We start from the raw sequence: 10143 nt of genomic DNA on the forward strand, positions 1-10143 counted from the left end.
ATCAATTTGTGTAGCAGACCCTCATGCCAAATTGAGTCGAAGGCATTTTAGAAATCAACAAGCATGAGAAGACTTTGCCTTTGTTTCAGTTTGTTTGTTTGTCAATTAGGGTGTGCAGGGTGAATACGTGATCTGTCGTACAATAATTTGGTAAAAATCCAATTTGATATTTGCTCAGTACATTGTTTTCTCGAGTCTGCTGGTAATGATATTGGGGTCAAATTTGTCTCCACTTTTGTGGATTGGGGTGATCTGTCCTTGGTTCCTAATATTGGGGTAGATGCCAGAGCTAAGGAAGATATTAAAGAGGTTTAGTATGGCCAATTGGAATTTGTTATCTGTATACAGTGTCATTTCATGATGAGGATACTATCAACACCACAGTCTTTTGGGGTTGGAGGGTTTTTATTTTATCCTGTAGTTCATTCAATGTAATTGGAGAATCCAGTGGGTTTTGGTCGTCTTTAATAGGTGATTCTATGATGTGTATTTGACCATGTATATGTTTTTGCTGTTTGTTCTTTGTTATAGAGCCAAAAAGATTGGAGAAGGGGTTTACCCTTCCGGCTTTAAACGTTTACCCTTCCGTTTACCCTTCCGGCTTTAAACGTCTTCACAACAGTATCTCGGACCTGCCTGGTGTGTTCCTTGTTCTTCATGATGCTCTCTGCGCTTTCATTTTGGGGAGATAAATTGTCTGTGTTGTTGTTTGTTTGGTGTTTTCCAATTTTCCCCGAAGTGGTTAGAGCCTATGGATTCTTCAATTACGTTGAACTGATTTCTGACGTGCTGTTCCTTCTTTTTCCGTAGTGTATGTCTGTATTGTTTTTGTGATTCACAATAATGAAGGCTTAGGTTTTCTGGGTCTCTATGTTTTTGGTTGGACAGGTTTCTCAATTTCTTTCTTAGGTTTTTGCATTCTTCACCCAACCATTTGTCATTGTTGAACATTTTCTTGATTTGATAGGGAAGCTGAGAGGGCATATATACTGTTTAGGTTTTCTACTGCCATGTTTGTTTTTGTTAGATTTCCACACTACTCTCCTTCCATCTATAGCTTTTCTTAATATTATTCAGCTCCTTTGGCTTTGATGCCTCATGATTGAGCAAAGCTCTGTACAAGTAGAGTGTGATTTTGCTGTGATCTGATAGGGGTGTCAGTGGGATGGCTGTGAACGCTCTGAGAGACTCTGGGTTGAGGTCAGTGATAAAGTAGTCTACAGTACTACTGCCAAGAGATGAGCTATATGTGTACCTACCATAGGAGTCCCCTCGAAGCCTACCTTTGACTATGTACATGCCCAGCGTCAAGACAGGTCAGTCACTTAGCACCAAGTAACTCATTTAGCCTAACTAGTAATGTCAACAAGACCTCTTGGTCCAACTATCTGATGACAGACGGACTCACACACCAGTCTCTTCTGTCTCTGGTCTTTATGTTGGCCTATTGTCCTTCTGAGTCTCTGAGCCTTGCCCACACCTCCCTCTGCTGGTCACAATCTATCTGCGCTCGAAGAACATGTCCCGCATAAAGCGGTCATCCAGATACGTTTGGATGCCTGACGGGAGGGCCTGTTCCTGACTGGAGGGCCTGTTCCTGACGGGAGGGCCTGTTCCTGACGGGAGGGCCTGTTCCTGACGGGAGGGCCTGTTCCTGACGGGAGGGCCTGTGCCTGACGGGAGGGCCTGTTCCTGACGGACCCCCTCTGAGGTTGTCTTCATTGGGGGCTGGTCTCTGTTAGGGGGGGGGGGGGGGGGGCATTACTCATTCAGCTTGTACAGCATGTACATCCATTATACAGATGTTTAGTGGAGACTTTCTTAATGATCTTGGCAGTACAGCTATGATTAAATAAGTGTGAGTTACAAATGGCACCCTATTCCCTATTTGGTACACTACTTTGACCATGGCCCATAGGGAAGGTCAAAACTGGTGCACTGTAGGGAATAATCTAGGGTGCCATTTAGGATGTTTCATTTTTTATTTCACCTTTATTTAACCAGGTAGGCTAGTTGAGAACAAGTTCTCATTTGCAATTGCGACCTGGCCAAGATAAAGCAAAGCAGTGCAACGCCAACAACACAGAGTTACACATGGAATAAACAAACATACAATCAATAATACAGTAGGAAAGTCTATATACAGCATGTGCAAATGAGGTAGGAGAAGAGAGGTAAGGCAATAAATAGGCCATGGTGGCAAAGTAATTACAATTTAGCAATTAAACATTGGAATGGTAGGATCTGCAGAAGAAGAATGTGCAAGTTGAGATACTGGAGTGCAAAGGAGCAAGATAAATAAATAAATACAGTATGGGGATGAGGTAGATTGGATGGGCTATTTACAGATGAGCTATGTACAGGTGCAGTGATTTGTGAGCTGCTTTGACAGCTGGTGCTTAAAGCTAGTGAGGGAGGTAAGAGTCTCCAGCTTCAGAGATTTTTGCAGTTCGTTCCAGTCATTGGCAGCAGAGAACTGGAAGGAGAGGCATCCAAAGGAAGAATTGGCTTTGAGGGTGACCAGTGAGATATACCTGCTGGAGTGCATGCTACGGGTGGGTGCTGCTATGGGGACCAGTGAGCTGAGATAAGGCGGGGCTTTACCTAGCGGAGACTTGTAGATGACCTAGAGCCAGTGGGTTTGGCGACGAGTATGAAGCGAGGGCCACCTGCGGGCAGGTGCGGGCAGCGATCGGTTGAAGAGCATGCATTTAGTTTTACTTGCATTTAAGAGCAGTTGGAGGCCACAGAAGGAGAGTTGTATGGCATTGAAGCTCATCTGGAGGTTAGTTAACACAGTGTCCAATGAAGGGCCAGAGGTATACAGAATGGTGTCGTCTGCATAGAGGTGGATCAAAGAAAAGAGTCGGCCCGAGAATTGAACCCTGTGGCACCCCCATAGAGACTGCCAGAGGTCCGGACAACAGGCCCTCCGATTTGACATACTGAACTCTATCAGAGAAGTAGTTGGTGAACCAAGCGAGGCAGTCATTTGAGAAACCAAGGATGTTGAGTCTGCCAATAAGAATGTTGTGATTGACGGAGTTGAAAGCCTTAGCCAGGTTGATGAATACGGCTGCACAGTAATGTCTCTTATCGATGGCGGTTATGATATCGTTTAGGACCTTGAGTGTGGCTGAGGTGCACCCATGACCAGCTCGGAAACCAGATTGCATAGCGGAGAAGGTATGGTGAGATTCGAAATGGTCGGTAATCTGTTTGGTAACTTGGCTTTCAAAGACCTTAGAAAAGCAGGGTAGAATAGATATAGGTCTGTAGCAGTTTGGGTCTAGAGTGTCTCCCCTTTGAAGAGGATGGGAATTCTATGGGAATTTCAGACGATACGAAAGAGAGGCTGAACAGGCTAGTAATAGGGGTTGCAATAATTTTGGCAGATAATTTTAGAAAGAGAGTGTCCAGATTGTTTAGCCCAGCTGATTTGTACGGGTCCAGATTTAGCAGCTATCTGGATTTGGATGAAGGAGAAGCGGGGAGGTTTGGGATGCAGAAAGTAAGAAGTAAAAAGGCCTTAAACAAAGTCAGTGATAACAAGTCAATACAGCACTTTTTCTAGTGAGAACATACAAGATAAACAACTTACCTTGACATCAAAGTGTCTAGCCTGCCCCCTAGGATTTAATTGCAATTGAGTTGTGTATCTTCCTCAAATCAAATTTTTAAAGCAATAACACCATAAACTCGTCGACTGTTCTGTCTCAACAATCTCTTGCCTATACCTCTGCCAGTCACACAGACGCACAGACGCACACACACACACACACACACACACACACACACACAGATTGAATTTCTCCTCAGATAGCGTTTCACCCGGTGTTCTAGCAGGTTTCCTGTGATGTTAGATGTAAGGCCCTAAGAGAGTGTTCGTGTCAGGTTTAGAACACATGTTTAATGTCAGTCTTTAAACGGGTGTGAAACTAAGAAAAAGGTTGTGCTCACACAGGCAACCCAATTCTGATATTTGTTCCAATAATTGCTCTTTTGACCAATCACATTAGATCTTTCCCATCCAATCTTTTTCAGAGCTGATCTGATTGGTTTAAAAAAAAGATCAGAATTGGGCTGCCTGTGTAAATGCAGCCTAATCGCTTGTCATTTAGGATGTGTGGTTGGTCGAATTGTATATCAGGTTCGGATGGGCACATCATGTAATGCATTTGAGAAAAATATAAGTGGAGAGATGGGCAATTGTAATGTGTGGTTGAGTATGTTTTATTTTGAAATAATATATAAATGTAGTTCATACAGACTACAAGGCATTAACAAGTCCATTGCCAATAGCCTACAATGTGCTTTTTAAAATTGAAAGCAGTTATGACAGTCTAAGTAACAAATATTTTTGTTGCATCAGTAGTATTTTGTTTTATACGCATCTGTTCACAATAGCACGTAAAGGTACATGTAAAAACATTACAGGAATATGTATTGACTACACAACTTTAGATCTTACATCTGCTTCCAGAAGTATTTTTCGCTCTCTTTCACTGGGATGACGAAGTGTTTGACAGGAAGTCGTTTTCCTGTCTTGTCCTTATAGCTCTCCCGGTGTTTCTGAGAGAGCTGCAAACCAATACGGTTCATGATTACCATGTTATGTCAAATGAGGCATCAAATCGGTATGTTGAAAACAACTCATAGAGAACCCCCATCCCCGTCTCACCTCTCCGAAGCTTTTCAGCGTCTCCTGGCGTTTGAAGTCCACATTGAAACGGGCCCAGTAGGGACTGCGGCTCTTAGCCCGCTGGGCCGACACTAGGAGCCCGCTGTTGGAGAAGATGGACGGGAACATCCCACCGCGGCTGTACGGGATCGTGCTGCAGGCCATTGCCCCGCTGCGGAAGTCCTGAAAGTATTTGATGGTGGCATTCCCGAATGTGTCTCCATACAAGTACTTTGAAGTTGGAACATAGCCGCAGTATCTTTACAAATGAGAAAGTAAATAAATAACATGCTATTAACTTATTTTATCCAAGCCTACTTGTCGGTAGGCAACTCGTCTCTTATGGTTCTGTCCATTTGGCAGGTGTGTCGCTCACCCGGGCATTAAGGAAGGTGGGATGTAGGTCGAGTTGTTGTGCGTGATAAGCGTTCCATTTCCTCTGAGTGCCATGTTACTGTTATTATCACCCGAACCCTCGAACCACGCAAGACCGAGCACGACAAGCAGCTGCCAAGCACCGGACCAAACACAGACTGACCCACACCTCCGGGCTAACACCAGGCGACCAGAGGACAACAAAGAGTTGCCTGGCAACTGCTCTTTTACTCAGCGTGGCCCTGCTGGTCACGAAATAATGACAAAACTGTGCCATGCATATCTGTACTCATATTTTCTTGCGTGATCTAAAATAGGATATCACGTAAAACTATTAATAAGATTGATTACTATTGAATTAAGATCACATTTTTTATATTTTTAAATACATTTGGTAATCTTGAAAACTAAGCTATAGAAATTGCAAATGACTGGCATATATGGAATTGTGGTAGCCTATAGGTGCAATGAAATTGTAATAAAATAAAATTCCCAAACATGTTTAATATGGAAGCCCACCGTTGGCCTGTATAGTGAATGTCTTTCTAACAATGGTAAAAAAAATATAAAAAAATCAGAGAATGTAACCGTCAATCTCCAATACCCTGTCACCCTCCTTTCCTTCCGACTGTCAGTCAGAGCGCAAACCGCTGCCTTCACACACGCGCCAGTCAGTCACTGGGATGCGCGAGACCCAGCAGCCACCGAGCATATAGCGCGGGATAAAACGAAAGCTTACCAATAATTAAAGATCCTTCCTTTCTTTTTGTCGAAGGAGGATAAAGCAGATGTTGCATGCGGAATTTTTCCACAGAACCAAAGACACAATGAGAGGGTCTAGGTTTAGAGATCACTGAACATTTGGTTCAAAAGCATATCAGCAGCACATTAGAGTTGTTTTGCTCTGTGAAGAAAAACAGTTCATTTTCTCCTGAAGTGCTGGATTGTACCTAACTTGACATGGCTCTTTTAGTCCACCTAAAAACAGTCCGGGACCTTCGCGGAAAGGGGGACAGAATCGCCAAAGTCACATTTCGAGGTAACAAGCGTTTATTATCACTGCAGATCCTTTGTCCCAATAGTAGTCATATACTGATTGCGCAGTGCCCGGGGTTTGCGATGTGATCAGTGGGATTCGGTGTGTGAGCCTGTGGACAGGTAAGCCCCAATGTGCTGACGCATCTCCTGTGGTTGCGCTGAAAAGTTGGAGAAACCCCTTGTCTATCTCCGCAATCCCAAGAGGTGATGAGAGAGACACGGATTGTGGAGGCGAGGAGCGCTTTTACGCAAGGGAATACATCATATCCTCAAAGAAATGTATACTGTTTTTATTGAGTCATTTTAATTCAAAACCTATGGTAGGCCTACAACCATTTGGTTTGTCGAATTAAGACATCGTTTTTTAATTGACCGTCAAGTTGAGAAATGTGTTTAATAAAGTCCTATTGATCAAAATGAGGTTGAGCCCATACGCGTTATATGCTACCTTTGTTTCACGTTCAACAGCTCTCATCTATTCTCCACAGGCGCTCGTTCTCCCAATAATGCGCTCAGCAGAGTTGTATCTCACAATCTCAAACACCATTGATTTTCTTCTCTGAAAGGAATTCGAATCCATTAATGAAGCTCTCCCGTGGCCCTCTATTGCCAACTCCCATGGCCAGGCAAGTTTGACTGGAAACAGATTGGTAATCCCAATGGAACTATTTGGATAGAACAATATAGTGTATATGTGGATTTACACACATTTGTGTTCACGGAATTGTGTTTGTGTGTTTGAGTTGCTTTAGCTGGTTGTCTATTTCAGCACCTTGGAGAGTGAATTCTGGTTTCTGAGATACAGTAGCTTACATTGCCTCTGTTGATCCCATAACACCTGGAAGGCTTAGACACAAACATTGTGTGTTTGTGTGTGTGTGTGTGTGCCTGAATGTGTAGGTGCCTGTCTGTTTGTGGGTGTGCATGCATACTTAAGTGTGTAAACGTCTGCATGCTACATGTGTGTGGACCACTGACTCATGTTCAACTGCTGTTCACATGGAACCCTTCATGTGTCTGTGATTCTTTCTCTCTCTCTCTCTATCTTTGTGTGTGTCTGTGAATATTTCTCTCCCTCTCTATCTTTGTGTGTGCGTCTGTGAATCTTTCTCTCTCTATCTATGTGTGTGTGTGCATCTTTCTCTCTCTCTATATCTTTGTGTGTGTGTGTGTGTGTGTGAATCTTTCTCTCTCTATCTATGTGTGTGTGTGCATCTTTCTCTCTCTCTCCATCTATGTGTGTGTGTGAATCTTTCTCTCTCTATATATATATGTGTGTGTGTGAATCTTTCTCTCTCTATCTATGTGTGTGTGTGTGAATCTCTATCTCTCTCTCTATCTATGTGTGTGTGTGCCACACTCTAACCACACTCTCATCTGTGTGTCTATATGTGTGTGCCATCAATTCCAGCATTTTCTTGTAGGGCACCAGGGAACGTGTCAGATCTTTAGCAGCCCTGTCAAGTGTTACATCTGTTCCTCGTTCCACTTGAGTCTCTGCATGTGCTCACAGTAACCAACCAACAACCAACCAACCTATGATAAATGCCTTTGAGGATGTTTTCTAGAATCTCTGCAGGTCGCAGTGATAACTGTTTATGACGTAACAATAACTAATTACTTGTTGAAAGAAATGCTGTTTTAACTCTTTCACATAACAATGACTTATTACTTGTTGAAAGAAATGCTGTTTTAACTCTTTGACATAACAATGACTTATTACTTGTTGAAAGAAATGCTGTTTTAACTCTTTGACATAACAATGACTTATTACTTGTTGAAAGAAATGCTGTTTGAACTCTTTGACATAACAATGACTTATTACTTGTTGAAAGAAATGCTGTTTTAACTCTTTGACATAACAATGACTTATTACTTGTTGAAAGAAATGCTGTTTTAACTCTTTGACATAACAATGACTTATTACTTGTTGAAAGAAATTCTGCCTTAACTCTTTGACATAACAATGACTTATTACTTGTTGAAAGAAATTCTGCCTTAACTCTTTATGACATAACAATGACTTATTACTTGTTGAAAGAAATTATGTTTTAACTCTTTGACATAACAATGACTTATTACTTGTTGAAAGAAATTCTGCCTTAACTCTTTGACATAACAATGACTTATTACTTGTTGAAAGAAATGCTGTTTTAACTCTTTGACATAACAATGACTTATTACTTGTTGAAAGAAATGCTGTTTTAACTCTTTGACATAACAATGACTTATTACTTGTTGAAAGAAATGCTGTTTTAACTCTTTGACATAACAATGACTTATTTCTTGTTGAAAGAAATGCTGTTTTAACTCTTTGACATAACAATGACTTATTACTTGTTGAAAGAAATGCTGTTTTAAATCTTTGACATAACAATGACTTATTACTTGTTGAAAGAAATTCTGCCTTAACTCTTTGACATAACAATGACTTATTACTTGTTGAAAGAAATTCTGCCTTAACTCTTTATGACATAACAATGACTTATTACTTGTTGAAAGAAATGCTGTTTTAACTCTTTGACATAACAATGACTTATTACTTGTTGAAAGAAATTCTGCCTTAACTCTTTGACATAACAATGACTTATTACTTGTTGAAAGAAATTCTGCCTTAACTCTTTGACATAACAATGACTTATTACTTGTTGAAAGAAATTCTGCCTTAACTCTTTATGACATAACAATGACTTATTACTTGTTGAAAGAAATTCTGTTTTAACTCTTTGACATAACAATGACTTATTACTTGTTGAAAGAAATGCTGTTTTAACTCTTTGACATAACAATGACTTATTACTTGTTGAAAGAAATGCTGTTTTAACTCTTTGACATAACAATGACTTATTACTTGTTGAACGAAATGCTGTTTTAACTCTTTGACATAACAATGACTTATTACTTGTTGAAAGAAATGCTGTTTTAACTCTTTGACATAACAATGACTTATTACTTGTTGAAATAAATGCTGTTTTAAATCTTTGACATAACAATGACTTATTACTTGTTGAAAGAAATTCTGCCTTAACTCTTTATGACATAACAATGACTTATTACTTGTTGAAAGAAATGCTGTTTTAACTCTTTGACATAACAATGACGTATTACTTGTTGAAAGAAATTCTGCCTTAACTCTTTGACATAACAATGACTTATTACTTGTTGAAAGAAATGCTGTTTTAACTCATTGACATAACAATGACTTATTACTTGTTGAAAGAAATGCTGTTTTAACTCTTTGACATAACAATGACTTATTACTTGTTGAAATAAATTCTGCCTTAACTCTTTGACATAACAATGACTTATTACTTGTTGAAAGAAATGCTGTTTTAAATCTTTGACATAACAATGACTTATTACTTGTTGAAATAAATGCTGTTTTAAATATTTGACATAACAATGACTTATTACTTGTTGAAAGAAATTCTGCCTTAACTCTTTGACATAACAATGACTTATTACTTGTTGAAAGAAATTCTGCCTTAACTCTTTATGACATAACAATGACTTATTACTTGTTGAAAGAAATGCTGTTTTAACTCTTTGACATAACAATGACTTATTACTTGTTGAAAGAAATTCTGCCTTAACTCTTTGACATAACAATGACTTATTACTTGTTGAAAGAAATGCTGTTTTAACTCTTTGACATAACAATGACTTATTACTTGTTGAAAGAAATGCTGTTTTAACTCTTTATGACAACGAGTAGCCCACTTTTTGTAGAGGCAATGTTAGTAAGAGTTTACATTGGGGCATATGAGAGTAACCCTGCTTAAACAGTACTGGCCATAGAAATATTTTACCAATTGAATAGAACACCTGCTATATTTGTTGGCTGCCTGGCACTGAAACCCTATATTATGTGGCCTGTTGTTCAGTTGAATTAAGGAACCAAAAGGTGTTCGGTTTCTGATCTATTAACTTACGATGTCAATGAGAAGGACGACAACTTAGCAATGTGTCTCATTTAATGGCATTAAATCTCCAATCTCCATCTCCCTCTCTCTCTCTCTCTCTCTCTCTCTCTCTCTCTCTCTCTCTCT

The 10143-nt window shown here is 40.0% G+C and overlaps 2 protein-coding genes across 16 annotated transcripts in view; one reads left to right on the forward strand and one right to left on the reverse strand.

Moving 5' to 3' along the window:
• Nucleotides 1-4212: 4212 nt before the first annotated feature.
• cimip2c (ciliary microtubule inner protein 2C) lies at nucleotides 4213-5270 on the reverse strand. Its single transcript, XM_031800776.1, has 3 exons — nucleotides 5058-5270; nucleotides 4682-4940; nucleotides 4213-4581 (listed from the first exon to the last, which is right to left on the reverse strand). Exons 1-3 carry the CDS (start codon nucleotides 5129-5131, stop codon nucleotides 4468-4470), a joined length of 447 nt encoding a protein of 148 aa, XP_031656636.1. The 5' UTR covers nucleotides 5132-5270; the 3' UTR covers nucleotides 4213-4467.
• A 444-nt stretch (nucleotides 5271-5714) lies between these two features.
• Nucleotides 5715-10143, forward strand: part of otofa (otoferlin a) — a 139253-nt gene continuing 134824 nt past the window's right edge. For 8 of the 15 annotated variants that reach the window (XM_031800784.1, XM_031800788.1, XM_031800789.1 and 5 more), the window contains exon 1: nucleotides 5724-6095. In XM_031800784.1, the coding sequence (XP_031656644.1) occupies nucleotides 6017-6095 (79 nt within the window). In that variant the 5' untranslated portion in view covers nucleotides 5724-6016. Of the gene's footprint in view, nucleotides 6096-10143 lie in introns of all 15 variants that reach the window. The other 7 variants (XM_031800787.1, XM_031800779.1, XM_031800778.1 and 4 more) reach the window with 1 other exon arrangement.

The sequence above is a fragment of the Oncorhynchus kisutch genome, linkage group LG21 (genome assembly GCF_002021735.2).
Source record: "Oncorhynchus kisutch isolate 150728-3 linkage group LG21, Okis_V2, whole genome shotgun sequence".
NCBI classification, from domain to species: Eukaryota; Metazoa; Chordata; class Actinopteri; order Salmoniformes; family Salmonidae; genus Oncorhynchus; species Oncorhynchus kisutch.

What these genes read in the sequence shown, in the direction of transcription:
- cimip2c (XM_031800776.1), bottom strand. Translation starts at nt 5,131, where the DNA reads ATGGCACTCAGAGGAAATGGAACGCTTATCACGCACAACAACTCGACC. An exon ending in CCACCTTCCTTAATGCCCGG is followed by an intron (nt 4,941 to 5,057) that starts GTGAGCGACACA and finishes TCATTTGTAAAG; the next exon opens with ATACTGCGGCTATGTTCCAA. An exon ending in CGCTGAAAAGCTTCGGAGAG is followed by an intron (nt 4,582 to 4,681) that starts GTGAGACGGGGA and finishes ATTGGTTTGCAG; the next exon opens with CTCTCTCAGAAACACCGGGA.